The sequence below is a fragment of the Dromiciops gliroides genome, chromosome 4 (assembly GCF_019393635.1).
Source record: "Dromiciops gliroides isolate mDroGli1 chromosome 4, mDroGli1.pri, whole genome shotgun sequence".
Taxonomy (NCBI): domain Eukaryota; kingdom Metazoa; phylum Chordata; class Mammalia; order Microbiotheria; family Microbiotheriidae; genus Dromiciops; species Dromiciops gliroides.
The window spans coordinates 459,018,472-459,036,167 of record NC_057864.1 but is presented as its reverse complement, the minus strand read 5'-3'; the positions used below and the strand labels follow the sequence as shown (position 1 = coordinate 459,036,167).

General features: G+C 39.2%; 1 protein-coding gene across 1 annotated transcript in view; it reads right to left on the bottom strand.

Moving 5' to 3' along the window:
• Positions 1–17,696, bottom strand: part of MYO1D (myosin ID) — a 412,141-nt gene that overhangs the window by 144,437 nt on the left and 250,008 nt on the right. Inside the window, exons 18-20 of the mRNA XM_043964054.1 lie at positions 16,685–16,829; positions 15,412–15,516; positions 3,080–3,193 (exon numbers count right to left, since the gene is read on the bottom strand). Of these exons, the coding sequence (XP_043819989.1) occupies positions 3,080–3,193; positions 15,412–15,516; positions 16,685–16,829 (364 nt within the window). The remainder of the gene's footprint in view (positions 1–3,079; positions 3,194–15,411; positions 15,517–16,684; positions 16,830–17,696) is intronic.

Genomic DNA, 17,696 nt, shown 5'->3' with positions numbered 1-17,696 from the left:
AAAAAAATAAGTTTTACTTTGAATATATCTTTGCTAAGAAAACCAATCTGAACTTAATAGAATAAACCACTCAGCATTCCACTGACAATGACGAGATTATGCCAGCACAGAACAATGTGAGTCGTAGAAAACATCCCTGCAACAGCTCTATAAATGTCAGAGATGTAGACAAAGCAAAGATGTCTAATGTTATAAATAGAAGAATCTGTGATGGAGCTAAAATTCTGAGGCAAAGTGCAAGGGTTTTTTGTTCTTCCACTCTTGGAGCTGGCTCTTCATGCAAGGTCACAGGAAGAACCAAAAGGACCAATGACCACCTGAAATTTGGTTCAGACTCCCCAAGGGCCAGAGAAATGCGATTAAAAACCCTGCCGAGGTACAGCCACACACTTGCTAAATTAGCATCAATAGTTAAAAACAATGAGATTCAGTGACAGTGAAGGTAAAAGGGACGTGTTTTCTGATGGAGCTCAATGAACTGGTGTGGCTCTTTTGGGAAGTGTTCTGACCAGATAAAATTAAGCCCAACCTGTTTATGCCCTTGGCGTGGTGAACCCCTTATTAGGAGCATCACTGAAGGATATAGCTGAAAGTTTAAAAAAATGATATGTCCATAAAAAATATTTTTACTCAAAATGATCTCTGAACTAGTTGATGTGTGTAGTATGGCCTATTGGTCAGATCTGGGCTTGGAATCAGGAAGACCTGGGTATAAAGCCTGTTACCGACAAACTGATTATATAATCCTGGGCAAGCCATTGAATCTCTCAGCACCCCAGGTGGCTCCCTAAGACCATAAATGGGAAAGGGGGAACAAGCATTTTTAATAAACACCTACTATGTGGTAGGTACGGTGCCAAGCACTTTCCAAATATTATCTCATTTGATTCATAAAACAAGGTAGGTGCAATTATTCTCCCCATTTTGCAGATGAGGAGATTGAGCCAGGCAGAGGTTAGTGACTTGCCTAGGGACACACAATTAGCTTAAGTGTCTGAGGCCAGATTTGAACTTGAACCATCCTAATGCTAGGTCCAGTACTCCATCCACTGCACCATGTAGCTGCTGTTGTTCAGTCATTTCATTTGTGTCTGACTCTTCATGACCCAATTTGGGGTTTTCTTGGCAAAGACACTGGAGTGGTTTTACCATTTTCTTCTCTAGCTCATTTGACAGATGAAGAAACCGAGGCAAACAGAGTAAAGTAACTTGCCCAAGGTCACACAGCCAGTAAGTATCTAAGTTCAGATTTGAACTCAGGGAGATGAGTTTTTCCTGATTACATGTCCAGTGCTCTATGCACTGTGGAGCCACCTAGCTGCCCCCTGTGGTATAAGAAGGTGCTGATCCGTCCTGGTAGAGAGAATTTCCCTCACTAGGAACCCTTCACACTAATGAAATCACAAGACTGGACAATTCCCTCCCATAATGCCCATCATAGCCCACCCAAGCCTGCTCACCCTGTGCCACTTTGGACCATGGTTTCCTAGAAGTTGGCCTCAAGGCCTTCTTTGCCGAGAAAACTCCAAATAGAGTCAGGAAGAGTCAGACATGATTGAAACGACTGAACAACACACAGTCAGCTAGAAACAATTGGCCAGGTAAGTTTGTACTCACTTAGCCACAATAAAGACAATGGGTCCTAGGGCAAGAGCTGCAAGGATGAGCGGCTTAACTTCACCAGGAAATGGCAGCATGTATTTTGGTGTTCCAGTTGGGGAGAAGAACGGGGGCAAAAGCAGGCAGATGGCAAGATGGCCTGGGATATGAAAGTGTGAAGTAGGATCTGACATGCGATGTACTCCAGGACTCTCTCCTCTTTTCTCTCTATGACTTCTCTGGTCCTGGTGCTCTCAGCAATGCCCATGAATTCAATTGTCATCTCTGTGCAAATGACTTCCAAGTTTATATACCCAGCCCTCACCTCTCTCCTGAGCTCCAGTCCTGTAATCTCCAGGGTTTGATGGCCATTTCCACCTGGTTGTCTCTTTGGCATCTCAAACTCAAAATGCCACAAACTGAAGTCGTTATCTTTCCCCCTAAACTTACTTCTCCCTCCAAACTTCTCTGTTTCTGTTGAGGGCATCACCTTTCTTCTAGGCACCCAGGTTCAAAACTTGGGCACCATATTTGATTCTTCCATCTCCCTCACCCCTGATATCTAATCAGCTGCCAAATCCAAAGGATTCCATTTGCGCTCTCTCTCTCTCTCTCTCTCTCTCTCTCTCTCTCTCTCTCTCTCTCTCTTTCACACACACACCCCTGCATCCTTTTATATACTCACACTGCAACTACCCTAATTCAGACACTCTTCTCCAAATCCGAGGCTTTTCCCAATGTACTATATTGCTGCCACAATACTGTCTCATCATGATGGCATGCTGGGCTTGACAGAGTCAGGAATATTTGGGTTCAGATCACAATTGTGACACTTATTAGCTGTATGACCCCCAAATCGATCATAACCTCTCTGAACCTCAGATTTGTCATCTCTAAAATGAGGATTAAAAATCCTTACAGTCTCTACCTCATAGAGTTGTTGTGAGGCTCAGATGAGATAATCATGCATGCCTTGCATTTATACTATGTAAATGTCATCCATTAGTATTATTCTTATAAATTATTTACCAAAATGGATGGAAGCTTCAAAAACAGTCTCTATTTATATAATAAGATCGCAGGGAAGGAGACAGTTAAAATAAATTGAATAATAAAAGGCAGATAGGGAAATACCAAAGTAATTTACTTCTCTAATTAGACATTGATCGATTGACTGTGTATGCACAAGATATAAAATCGTCATTCCGAGGCTTTAGTCATGACCAACAAGCATGTATGTGAATAGGCACCCAATGGAAAGAACTTCAGTGAACTATGGGAATCTTGTAATGAGAATCATGTTAATGGCTTCCCAGTATCACTCACCATGATATCCTCACTTTACCTCCTCTCCCTACAAATTCAAATATTAACAAAAATATCAGAAAAGAGGAACAATATGATACTCATATCACTGGAAATGGCAGTAAGGTCAGAGATGCAGAAGAACCGCAGAGACTGGTCCACAATTGGTACTTACATTATAGAGGGGGATGGTCTTCATCACTTTATACTGTTTGGTGGGGTCCATCTTGTACAGGTGACGATCGGTGACAAAAATGGCTCTATCTTCCACTTTGCTAAATCGATTTACCTAGGAGAAAAACAAACAAAAGAATCCCCTTAGGCAGGAAGAAAGGTCTGAAAAAGCATCCAGGGAGCAGTTAGGTGGTATAGTGGATAAATCACTGGCCCTGGATTCAGGAGGATCTGAGTTCAAATCAGATCTCAGACACTTGTGACTTGCTAGCTGTGTGACCCTGGGCAAGTCATTTAACCCTCATTGCCCCACAAAACAACAACAACAACCACCACAACAAACATAACAACAACAAAAACCAAACCCATTAAACAATATTTAAGGGGCAGTTAGGTGGCTTAGTGGATAAAGCACTGGCCCTGGAGTCAGGAGGACCTGAGTTCAAATCCGACCTCAGACATGTAATACTTACTAGCTGTGTGATCCTGGACAAGTCACTTAACTCCAATTGCCTCACCAAAAAAAAAAAAAAAGACTCTGTTAGGAGCCCTATGATGAAAGAGACAGTTTCTGCATCCATGGGATTTTATATTTTAATAGGTCAAATACAAATAGCACCCCAAAACACCAGCATAATGAATAATTATCCAGGGTGTCCCAAAAGTCTCAGTGCAGTTGTGAAGCTCTTCAAGCTTATCTCTAATGACAATAATAATATCATGATTCAATGATAATGATAGTAAAGATAAGCTTTAAGAGCCTAAAACCACATGATTTTTGTATTGAGGGAGATTGGCCTCCTATTATCCACTTAAGGAATCTTTCTTGGTTTCTACCCAGTGAAGCCTCAGGAGATTCTAGTGTTACTAGTTTATCTGATTGATTCTAACACCCCAGCATTTCTTCTCATCCTCATGTCCTCTCCTACCCTCCATACCAATGTCTGCATTAATCTTCACGAGTCACTTTTTTGTGGTTGCTATTATAAAATTATATGAATATGTAGCATGTTATAGGAAGAAAGGAGGAGCCCTTAGTGACTGGCTCAAGTACAAATATATAGAATATGTGATAATATATCGTTTAATAATATATAGCATGCTATAATATGATGTGACACAGTGGTGATGAGATATGATATCACATATAATATGACATATACTACAAAACAATATCCTGTGACAGACCTTTAAATAACTGGAATGATACCATTATGTTTCACAAACCCACTGCACAAAAGGCGAACCACACCATCGCCTACCGAGTTAACCTGACTTAGCAGTCAAGAGTCCTGGGTTCTGTCCTCAGATAACCTCTTTAGGCCCCAGTCTTCTCATTAATCTTTTATTACTTTTTTTTGAGGAAGCTGGATGAGGTGAACTCTTAGGTCTATTTCTAGCTCTGGGATTTTAACCTTATTTCTGACTTCTTACCAACACACGCTCACCCCCTAAATGTGCCACACTCAGTCCCACCTGACTACGATGTTGTCTCATGCTCTTTTGCTAATAATCTCAACCCCAGTTCAAGCCCCATCTCCTCACTGAAGATTTCCCCAATGACTCTAGACCCACACTTGAGTCGCCTTCCTGAATTTAGACAACACTTAGAAGCAATACAACAGTTTGTCCTTGATTGTTCTTGAATTGCTTCCCATACGCCAGCCTTCTTCCTAAGCTCTTTGAGGGCAGTGAAAGGGCATTCTGCTCTCTTGAATGGATTGAGTGCCAGTACTCAATGATGAGTTGTTGACTGGTCCTAATGCTACTTCTCTCTTCATACCCTGTGGGATTTTCAGGAACTCCTGCTTCCCCATATCCAGTCCTGAGTCACATTGGGCCGATTCAGGAAAATGGGGAAGGTTTTATAGGACCAAAAAATTCCCAAATGCTGGAGGGAAGAGTCTTTAGGAGGTAATTTCTGAAGTCCCACGTGTTCAACTTGGTCTCAGATCAGAGCTTCACCTTTGGGTTAATAGAAGGGAACAGTGGATTGGTAGCTTTTAATTAGTAATGCCACAGCTCTATTTTATTACTGTAGCTAATTGAGATATGAGGACACAGCTGTTCACAAGTGGCCTGGGAGTTTGTGGAGAGTGATTTATTTATTTAGCCCCCCAGGGAGTTGGAAGTTATTTGTATTAATTTATTTCAACATACATTTATTAGCTTCCTCCTGTGAGTGGAGCACTGGGCTAGGCCCTGAGTGTTGCTAGAAGCTAGGTGCGGAAGGAGAGGCAAAGATTAGGTATCTTTATCTAGGGGCCTTCCTTTAAGGACCTTATAATTTATTAGGGAGATATAACACATACATAAACAACCATAACCTGAGAACCTTAAAACCACCTTATTAATAATGGAGTAATCACTGCTATGTGGTGTAGTGGATAGAGTGCCAAGCCTGCAAGTCAGGAAGATCTGAGTTCAAATGTGGCCTCAGATTCTTTGTTTTTTTTTTTTTTCAGGCAATGGGGGTTAAGTGACTTGCCCAGGGTCACACAGCTAGTAAGTGTCAAGTGTCTCAGGTCGAATTTGAACTCAGGTTCTCCTGAATCCAGGGCCAATGCTTTAACCACTGCGCCATCTAGCTGCCCTCTCAGATTCTTAATAACTGTGTGAGCCTGGACAAGTCATTTAACCCTGCCTGCCTCAGTTTCCTCACCTGTCAAATGAACTGGAGAAGGAAATGGCAACTTTGTCAAGAAGACCCCAAATAGGGTCTCAGAGTCAGACATGACTGAAAATGACTCAACAATAAGAAATTGCTGCCTGCTTTCCTATTTCCCAAACCTGCCAGATTTGCAATATTATCTTCCTGTGATTAGTAAAGTCATAACAATGGTACATTTTTGTTTTAGTAGCCTGAAGAAAGGTACTAATAATGTTGAACATTGTCCCTACTGTAGTCATATTTTTTTAACAAGGGAAGAAACATAGAAGAAACAGACAGGGCCAATAACGCTAAAAGCAATAGGCCTTTATTGTGGGAGACATTTTGCCTCATACAAAGGAAGGCACTTCACTTGAAATTCCTGAGGTAGAGGGAGGAGCGGGGAAGGGCAGGGCAAGGGTACACTATTACCCAAGAGATGAGGGTCCAGCCAGATACTTGGAGGAGCTGTCTACAATGTATATGATGTAGTCAGTGGGGAAGTCCAGGCAGCGGATGAAAGGCTGCTGCAACAAGAGGAGGAAGGGTGCTGGTGACTGATGATGTGAGAAGGGTGCTGTGGGATCAGGGCCCATTCCTAACCTCTATGGGCACTCACCCTTTCTCTAAGCTTGTTACATGCACTCCAGGCTGGTCCCATACAGAACTGCTCACTGATGTAGAAGGGAGTCAGAGGTTTTATAGGGAGAGGCCCAGACTTTATATTTTGTTTGGTTGGTCTCTCATATCTGATTTCACTGTCAGGTAGGAAACTGGAAGTGTTCACCAAGGAAGAGTCCAAATATGGAAAAAGGAAGGGGATGTTTCCCCAGAGAGGAAGTAGAGACACTATACACAAGAGTTAGTAAAATTGGGTCTCTAAAAACAAATTTTTTTTAGCACTACATATCCTTTTCAGTTTTTAGAAAAAATATTTCTTAAAATATATCTTTTGGCCTGTTAGGTCTAACTTAAATCAAGCAATAAGGAAGACTCATCTTCCTGACTTCAAATGTGTCCTTAGACACTCACTAGCTGTGTAACTCTAGGCAAGTCACTTAATTCTGTTTGCCTCAGTTTCCTAATCTGTAAAATGAGCTGGAGAAGAAAATGGCAAACCATTCCAGTATTTTTGTCAAGAAAACCCCAAATAGGGTCATGAGGAGTCAGACACAACTGACAAATAACTGAACAGCAACAACAACTGAAAATAAATCCCAACTAAATTGGTATAGCAGTTTTAAAAAATCTTAAAACCCTTTCCAGATTTAGGAGAGGGGGAGGGAGGGGGAGAGAGAGCAAGAGAGAGAGCGAGCACACATTTTGCAGGATCAAGATTTCTTTCAGTAATATTGCTGCTTGCTCAAGTATAAAATGACCTCTGAATTTACCTGGCCCAACCATGACCTTCTCTAGACAAGTTCACTGTGAAAAAACAAAGAAAGGGCTGTGCTTGTCAGGATGATGGAGTTTATGGAAAAACCAAGACTTTTATCCAAACTCACAGAACACTTTTTTACCTTGAAGCAACTCCATGCTGTCTACAAAAGGTAACTTTACATCCTCTATATAAGGAGAACCCATTTTCGTTCCATAAAAAAGATATGTTTTTTCCTCTGCTTCCAAATCAGTGATTCTTACCATTGTTTTTTAGATATCTGAGTGTCTTTTCTCTTTTGTTCATCTGTAATATGAGAGGGCTATTCTAGAGCCTTCCTCTATTTAAATGTCATAAGTAGAGAGAAGGAGGATCCTGGGATGGAGAGGGGGGCAACGTGGACCAGTAGAAAGGATATTGCTTTTGAGGTGGAAGGACTTGAATTTGGATTCTAGCCTTAACATTTATTATTTGGGCTAATTTGGATAAGTCAATGACCAGCTCTGGGCCTTAGGATCATAAACCTAGAGCTGGACCAAGCTTAAAAGGATATCTGATCCAACCTCTTCATTTTACAGAAGAGAAGACTGTTGATCAAAGCAGTTAAGTAACTTGGCCAAGGTCACACAACAGTGAGTGGAAGGTTTGAATCTTGGGCCACTGCCACCAAATTTAGTGCTCTTTCCAGTGGATCATCTTAGTCTCCTCATCTTAAAACAAGGTGTTTCACTACCAGATAGCTAAAGTCTTTTTTCCCCCAGAATTAAAACAGAGAATTTGATGACTCTTTGGGGTATCAGAGAAGGCAACATGGAAGATGTGTTGAGTAGGGACTCAACAGCCATGGGTTGGGGGTGGTACAGGGTGGGGGGAGAAAGAGAGGAGAAAGGCCATTCCGGCAATAGTTTGACCAAAAGCATGGAGGATCACAATGTGTGTATGTGGTGGATGAGAGTCCAGTCAAAGTGAAGGTAGAATCACACAAAGCATGTTGGGTAGGATGGTCAAAGAGGGAAAAGAAACGGTTCAGAATCCTGATGGCTATGAGGGTTAGCCTACAGAATGTGAAGTGAAGGCAGGAAAGAGCCATGATGGTGTGTTTTTGAACAGAGGACTGACATGATTAAACTGTTGTTTTAGGAAGATTTATTTGGCAGTAGAGAATATCTGAGTGGTGGAAAGACCATTATTAAGAGGATGTCAAAGTGACTTTCCTAAAAAGAAGGTCTGATGACCTCTCCCACTTTCCCACACTGTTTGGTGGCTCCCTATTGCCTCTAGGATCAAATATAAAATCCTTTGTGTGACATGGAAAGCCCTTCATCACCTGGCCAATTCTTACTTTTCTAGTCTTCCTAAGCCCCTCCCCCCTGTACTTTGTGGTCCAGTGACACTGGCCTTGTTGGTATTCCTTGAATATCTATCTCCCAACTCTGGGCATTTTCTTTCTTTCTTTCTTTTTTCAACTCTGGGCATTTTCACTGGCTGTACTTCATGCTGGGAATTCTCCTTCATCTCCACCTCCTGATTCCTCTTGTTTCCTTCAAGTTCCAGCTAAAACCCAACCTTCTATAAGAAGCCTTTCCAAAGTCCCTTAATACGAATGCCTTCCCTCTCTTGACTATCTCCAATTTATTTTATCTATAGTTTGTTTGTACATAGATTTTTTTGCATTCTATCTCCCCCATTTAGAACGAGCTTCTTGAGAACAGAGGAACCCCCCCCCCCCGCCTTCTTTTTATTCTCAGTGCCTTAGCACAGTGTCTGGCGCATAGTAGGTAGGCACTTAATACATACTTCTTGGCTTGACAAAGTATCTTTTTTCATTATAAATTATAAATTTTTAAAAATGAAGACCTATTTTGGTATTTGAAGTCTTGTCCCTATTTTATTACATCTTCCAGTTAAAAATAAGCCTCTACTTTATTACTAAGAATTATTAATATCATTTATTAGGAATTATTATTAATAATTTCACTGAATAGCTAAATTATTACATTTTATTAATGAGTGACTTCTCTTTTTATACTCCTTTCTTGCTACCTACACACTATAATAATCAGGGAAATGTGTTTTTTGTATAATTGATATCCAGCCGACACACATGCAAATCAAAGGTTTAGATTCTGGTACCAAAAGCTTAATGCTGAATCAGTCCATAGCAAACAATTATAAATTTGGTAGATATGCTGTAAGGAGATCATTCACCTTCAGTGATGAAACAGACCATTCTGCATCTGATACATAGTTTTATGGAACTAATGTAGAAACACTTGACTTTGGTGAATATTACTTGAAGACTCTTCTAAGGAACACATTAAAATTCTACAACTGAGAGCTTTAAAAGTAGTATATTCTGGAACCATACTCTCACTTAGAATTCTGTGAGATCAAAAATTTCACATCTCAAGGGATCTTTGATATCACAAGGAAGCCTCATTCTGAGGAGACAGAAATAGCTATTGGGCATTTTATAATTCATTAAGTACTTGCTGGTTTGGATGATACAATCATGTATTTGGGGAATTTTTTTAGCTAAAGCAATTAGCCTCCAAAACTTCAAACTGCTCCCATAGAATGTTTTTCAGATGAGTCAAATCATAGTGTTTGAGGGGAAAGGGAGAAAAGGAGAGAGCAAAAACTGGAAATACCCAAAATAAGGGAAAAAAAGAAGCATGTGAAAATTATTCAAGTTGTAACAAGAGAAATAAATCTTGCTGGATAAGAATAACTGGTGGGTAAAAAATAAGAAACACCTAAAGGAATCAAAGAGTCCAAAGTGACAGACTAGTGAATTGTAGCTAAAGTAGAAACTCTCAAATTCACATGTGAAATGTCCTTGGAAAGAGTATTGTGTCCAATGACTTTTGCTGTGAGGGTGACTATGATCATCTTCTTCTTCTTTTTTTGGGGGGGGGAGGGGGCAATGAGCGTTAAGTGACTCGCCCAGGGTCACACAGGTAGTAAGTGTTAAGTGTCTGAGGTCAGATTTGAACTCAGGTACTCCTGACTCCAGGGCCAGTGCTCTATCCACTGCGCCACCTAGCTGCCCCAAAATCGATTTTTGTTTTGTTTTGTTTTGTTTTTGTTTTTGTTTTTGCAGGGCAATGAGGGTTAAGTGACTTGCCTAGGGTCACACAGCTAGTAAGTGTCAAGTGTCTGAGGCCATATTTGAACTCAGGTACTCCTGAATCCAGGGCCAGTGCTTTATCCACTGCACCACCTAGCTGCCCTCAGAACCATATTTTTAAACGCATAAAATACATGTGATTGATTACAATGGAAACCAATTATGCTGAAACAGTTATCAAAACAACAATAATAATAATAACAAAAAACTAAGTTTGCAGATGTGAGGTTAAGAACTTTCGATATGGTCCAACCTCTTCATATTACAGATGAGAAAACTGAGACCCAGGGATTAAATGACTTGTTTTAAGGTCACACTAGAAATGGAAACAGGATTTGAATCCAGGACCTCAGACTCCAATTATAGTACTCTTTTTTTTTTTCAGGGCAATGAGGGTTAAGTGACTTGCCCAGGGTCACACAGCTAGTAAGTGTCAAGTGTCTGAGGCCAGATTTGAACTCAGGTACTTCTGAATCCAGGGCCGGTGCTTTACCACTGCGCCATCTAGCTGCCCCCTTATAGTACTCTTTTTTAAAAATTAAAAAAATTAACATTTATTTTTAAATTGAGTTCAAAATTTTCTCCCTCCTTCACCCCACCCATTAAGAAGGCAATCAATATGATATCAATAATACATATGAACTCATGCAAAATCTTTTTTTTATATAAGGCAAATTGAAAAAAAAGTCAAGAAAAATAAGGAAAGTGAAAAACAATGTGTTTCTAATCTGCATGCAGAGTTCATAAATTCTCTGTCTGGAAAAGGATAGCAATTCCTTTGCTATGGATCAGTATATTGAACAAAGTAGCTAAGTCTTTCACAACTGGTAATTGTTTCAGTATTGCTGTTACTATGTAAAATGTTTTGGTTCTGTTAACTTCACTTTGCATCATCAATTCATTTAAGTGTTCCTAGGTTTTTCTGAAACCATCTCCCTCATCATTTCTTATAGCACAATAGTATTCCATCACAATAATTTACCACAACTTGTTAAGTCATTTTCCGATTGGTGGGCATTTCCTTAATCTCCAATTCTTTGTCACTACAAAAAGAACTGCTATAGATATTTTTGTTCATAAGGTCCTTTTCCTTTTTTGTTGATCTTTTTGGGATAGAGACCTAGTCGTGGTATTGCTGGGTCAAAGGGCATGCAGTTTTATAGCCCTTCAGGTATAGTTACAAAATTGTTCTGAATAGTTGGACTAGTTCACAAGGTAACTATTTTTATGCATTAAGGTATCTATTTTTCCACATCTCCTCAAGCATTTGTCATTTTCCTTCGTTATGTGCATTTCTCTATTTATTTAGTGACTTAGAGCATTTCCCCCATATGATTATTTATAGCTTTTATTTCTTCTTCTGAAAACTGCCTGTTTATATTGTTTGACCATATCAATTGGGGAATGACTCCCTTTTTATTTTTTATTAAGATAGCTCAGCTTCTATAAGTTTGAAAAATGAAGGCTTTATCAAAGAAACCTGATGTAAAGCACACCCCTCCTGCCACCCAGTTTCCTTGTTTTATTTCTTTTCTTTTTTTTTTTTTGGTGAGGCAATTGGGGTTAAGTGACTTGCCCAGGGTCGCACAGCTAGTAAGTGTTATCAGGTCCTCCTGACTCCAGGGCTGGTGCTCTATCCACTGCACCATCTAGTTGACCCTCCTGCTTTATTTCTAATTATGGCTATATTAGTTTGGTTTGTGCAAACACTTTTAAATTTAATGTAATCAAAATTATTCATTTTACCTCCTAGGATCCTTTCCATCTCTTGTTTGGTAATAATATTCCTTTATCAATAGATCTGACAGGTAAATTTTCCCATGCTCCTGTAATATCTTTATGTCTAAATCATGTATTCATTTTGACTTTATCTTGGTATATGATCTAAGATGATGGTCTATGCCTAGTTTATGCCAGATCTTTCCAGTTTTCCCAAGATTTCTTGTCAAATATTGTGTTCTTGCCCCCAAATCTTGGACTTTGGGTTTATCAAACATTAGATTACTATAGTCATTTACTACTGTATATTGTGTACCTATTTCACTGATCCACCTTTTTAGTTCTTAGTCAGTACTAGATTGTTTTGATGATTACCTTTTTGTAATATAGTTAGAAATTAGGTACTGCTAAGCCTTTTTTCCCCACATTTTTTCATTGATTTCCTTCAAATTATTGACCTTTTACTACTCCAGATGAATTTTGTTATTATTTTTTCTAGTTCTATAAAATATGTTTTTTGGTAGTTTGACTATTATGGCACTGAAAAAGTAAATTAATTTAGGTAAAATTGTCATTTTTATTTTCTTAGCTCAGCTTACCCATGAACATTAATTAGTCTCTAATTTTTTTGTAATCATGTTCATTTAGTTCCTGGGTATATTTTGGCAGGTAGACTCCCCAATATTTTATACTCTCTAGAGTTGTTTTGAGTTGAACTTCTCTTTCTATCCTTTCTTGCTGGGTTTTGTTAGCACTAGATAGAAATACTGATTAATACAGGTTTATTTTATATCCAGCAACTGTGCTAAAGTTGTTAATTATTTCTACTTGTTTTTTCAGTGGATTCTCTAGAGGTCTCTTAGTGTATCATTACATCATCTTCAAAGAGTGATAGTCTTGTTCCTTCACTTTCTTTTTCTTCTCTTATTGCTATAGCTAGTTTTTCTACTACAGTATTAAATAGCTATGGTGATAATGGACATCCTTGCTTCACTCTGATCTGATTGGAAAGACTTCTAGTATATCCCTATCCCTATCCAAGATATTGCTTGCTCTTAGTTTTGGATAGAGATTACTTATCATTTTTTAACAAAAGCTCCATTTACTTCTGTGCTTTCTAATGTTTTTAGTAGGAAGTGTTGTATTTTACTGAAAGCTTTTTCTGTATATATTGTTATAATTATATGACTTTTGCTGTTTTTGTTACTGATATGGTCAATTATTGTTTTCCTAATATTGAAATAGTCCTGCTTTCATGGTATAAATCCCACCTGGTCATAGTATGATTTCTGTGATTTAATGTTGTAGTCTCCTGGCTAGTATTTTATTTAAAAACCTTTTGCATCAATATTCATTTGAGAAATGTTTGGTCTGTAGTTTTCTTTCTGTTTTTGCTCTCCCTGGTTTTAATTTCAAAATCCAAATACAGTATTCTTTCTTCCTCCTCCTCCTCCTCCTCCTTCTTCTTCTTCCTTCTTCCTTCTTCTTTTTCTTCTTTTTTGGTGGGGCAATGGGGGTTAAGTGACTTGCCCAGGGTCGCACAGCTAGTGTCAAGTGTTTGAGGCTGGATTTGAACTCAGATCCTCCTGAATCCAGGGCAGGTGTTTTATCCACTGTGCCATCTAGCTGCCTCCAAATATAGTATTCTTTCAAGAGCACTAGGCAGTCCTCTACATTTGAGGACTAGAGAAAATCTGTAAGAAGAGTAAAGGCTTGAGGCAGCTAGGTGGACACTTACTAGCTGTGTGACCCTGGGCAAGTCACTTAACCCCCATTACCTCACAAAAAAAGGAAGAAAAGTAAAGGCTTGTAATTAATAGTAGTGGGGCAAATTAATTTTAAAAAGTGAAATTAATAAAAATTTCTTGGGGGCAGCTAGGTGGCGCAGTGGATAAAACATTGGCCCTGGATTCAGGAAGACCTGAGTTCAAATCTGAACCTTAGACACTTGACACTTACTAGCCATGTGACCCTGGGCAAGTGACTTAACCCTTATTGCCCCGCAAAAAATAATAATAATAATAATAATAATAATTTGCTACTTGATAAAATTTTTTAAAAAGCAAAAAAGGTGCATAATGTGGCTTAATTAAATTTAGTTTAATGCATGCAACATAATAGAATAGGAAGACTATTTTTCTTCATTTAGCTTATAAAGAAATTGAAACATTAAATCATAGGAGAGCTAAAAGGTATATTCAATGTTATTTAATCCAAGTTCCCACCTGATACAAAAATCCTCTCTACAACATTCCTAGCATTTTTGCCAATCTGCAAACATTTCCAGTGATGGGCTAGTAAATAATGTATATCTACAGCACATTCCATTCATGATTAGTTACAATGATTCAATTGTTGCTACTTATATTAAGCTTAAATTTAATCCATATAATTTCTACTTTTTTGGTACTGTCAAACACTTCAATTTATGAAACTGACACAGCTATCAATGGACCTGGCATTAAAGAAGATGCACTGACCACGTGGTTTGCCACTATGTACTGAAGAACACTGGGCTTTTCCATCTAACTTGCTCCCAAAACTTCCTTCATGGATGTCATCTCTCCCTATTGGAGTGTAAGCCCACTGAGAGCAAGGACTGTCTTGTCTCTCTAAGCCCCACAGCCCAGGGCTTAGTAGAGTGTTTTATAGAGAGTGATTAATAAATGCTCATTCATTCATCCATTTATTTATTCGTGCCTAGATGCCCAGCATGCCTCTCCTTCTTATCACCAATTCTAAGATCGCCTGGTCTCTTTCTCCCCAGGTGCCTGATAATTCTCTTTCACAAAGCAGGGCATCCTTTTTGTATCCAGGTGGTCAGCATTGGGCCCAGATTAGCACTGTTCCCTCTCCCCTCTATATGCCCTGTCTCCTCAGAAATTGAAATTTTCAACAGGACAAATAAGGACAAGCAACATGAGACTTCCAGCCACAGTGTGGGGGTACTTGAAGTCCCCCATCAGTGCTCTATCATTTGTCTTTGTGCCATCTTTCTGTATCTGAAATTCAGCATCAGATTCCTCCATTTTAGTGGGTTGTCAATAATATATTTCCACAACAATAATACTTCTCCTTTTCCCACTTCACCCTTTCCCCTATGTTTTCCAACCTGTTTCTCCTGTTCAGTTTGTGGATTTTCACAAAGATGTATAGCCAATGGCACTTTTGTAATTGACTAAAGACACCTTAATTTAGGATCTTCAGAGCAGTAACTCAACCCTTTTTTGTATCATAGATCTTTTTGACAGTCTGATAGAGCCTATGGACCCCCTTTCAGAAGAATGCTTTTAAATGCTTAAAATAAAATACATAGGATTACAAAGGAAGCCAAGTCTATTGAAATACAATCACCAAAATATTTTTTAAAATGAAATAGTTTTATGGAACCCCAGTGAAGATTAGCCCTGTTCTAAGGTAACTAAGTCAACAAACTCTTTTTCTATCTTTCCTTACCTTACGGACGTGGCAGGAAAACAGAACGTTCATGTATTTGTCCTTCCTCTTTAGCTCATTGGCAACAGGGACAAAAGTGCCTGTGGTCTGAGGGGTGTCTGACTTCTGAAAAGGAAAGTAAGAAAGCAGAAGTTAAGGTGGAGACTGATGAGAACCTGGGTAGAGATAGTAGAGGCATAGGGTCTATAATGGCTCATAAAATATTCACTAATATTAACATTTATTACAAAAATGGTGACTCCTATGGATATACTTCTTTGCAACAATATTTGTCATGTTTCATACATGTCTCTTTTTGGTCTTCCCACTTAGGCTCTAAACTCTGCAAATGTAGATGAAAGTCCAAGCTGAGAGAGGTCTCCTAGGCCAGGGGTTCTTAACCCTGTTTGTATCATGACTCCTTTGGCAGTCTGGCCAAATCTATGAACCCCTTCTCAGAATCACACTATTGTTGTTTTTAATTCAAAATTTAGGGAATGCTACATTTTCACTGTGGTTAGTGAAAATAAATATCTAATTTTTTTTCCCATCCAAGTTCACGGACTCTGTGAAATCTCTCCACAGACTCCATGCAAAGAACACTTGTTTTAGGCAGACAGAGGAAGAAAACTGGACTAGGCAGAGGTTCAGAAGTCACAGGTATAGATATGTATTGGGGGATTCATGTATATATAAGTAATGGTTGACACAGAGAGAGTAGACTCCCTAAGGAAGTAAATAAAGAGGGAGAAGAGTAAGGGGGTCATTGACTGGGCTCTGAAGAGTACTGCTGAATATGCATGTATCATAGTGATCAATTAAAAAAAAAAAGGTGGTGAACCTGAAGGAAGCTAGATGATGGCAGTGGATAGAACACCAAGGCTGGAGTCAGGAAGACCTGAGTTCAAATCTGGTCTCAGACACTTATTAGCTGTGTGACCCTGGGCAAGTCACTTGTGTCAGTTTCTTCATGTGTAAAATGAGCTGGAGAAGGAAATGGTAAACCACTCCAGCATCTTTGCCAAGAAAACCCTAAATAGGGTTATGAATAATTGGACATGAATGAAAATGACTGAATAACAATGAACCTGAAGGAGTTAACAAATATTATCAGGTTTGAGATATACATTAATTTTGTAAATTTTTATCTTAAGGAAAATCTGTCAAATTACTTAATTTATTTTCTTTCAACAGTTTCTCAAAGAAAAAGTGAGTGAGTGTGTGTGTGTGTGTGTGTGCACGCACACATGTGCACAGAAAAAAGGTTGATTACCATTTCCATCACTGTACTTACTGCTGCCAGGTAGTTTCCCTCCCAGGCTCTCTGGAGGCCAAGGTCAGCTCTGTGACCTTTCAGCATTTCCATGGCGGCAACCTTTGCTCTGACCTGGGGCAAGTCTGAAGGGGGGATGCTCCGGATAAGCTGGGCTGCTCTCCATCTACAAGAAAACCAGAAAAGATAGAATATATACCACACTGATATCCTTGTGACCTTTAGCAAGCTCTCTCCATTCTTAGAACAGATAAATTTTACATTACATAGGGTGAGAGTTCAAGATACCTGCATTCCTCCTTTCCTGAAAAGGGAATTCTAGAAGCCCCCTTGAAAGTTATGGCAACTCTGACAAAACATCCATAGTTGGAATCAACAAGTATTTACCAACTGTCTGTTTGGTTTGAGATATTGCCCTTGCCCTATCACATAAATAAACATATACAAATCGTAGTGAGAAAAGGGCAGAAAGAGAATCAAATGGAGAATCATGGGTCTGGGGGAGGGAAGGATCTCATATAACTGGTGAGATCAGGGAAAATTTCATAGTAGAAGTGGCAGAGAAGTATTTCAATAGGCATAGATAAAGAGGGGACCCTCTGCAGAGATGGGGTAAGGATACACAAGTGCACCAAAGTAGCAACAACCATTCAAGGTTGGGGAATGCCTCATAATCCAGTGTGGCTAGATAAGAGAATATATGTTGAGAGATAGTGTGAAACAAGGCCAGAAAAGTATGCTGGGGTCATATCAAGAAGATCAGAGAAAGGAGTCAATATTAAGTATGTGGGCAGCGGGGAGACATGGAAGGTTTGAACCAAGAGTGATGTGATCAAGGACACATTAGGAAAATTATTTTGGCAATGAGAATTGTGAAGGATATAATGAAGAAGAAAGAGGCTTGGGGTGGGGAGGACAATGAGGAAGCCAGTGAAATAGTTTGTGTAAGAGGTAAGGGAGGGGTGATTCAGGAGGGGAGCAATCAGGATAGAAAACAAGGAAAGGACAGAAGTGCCAAAGAAGAGGTACAAAT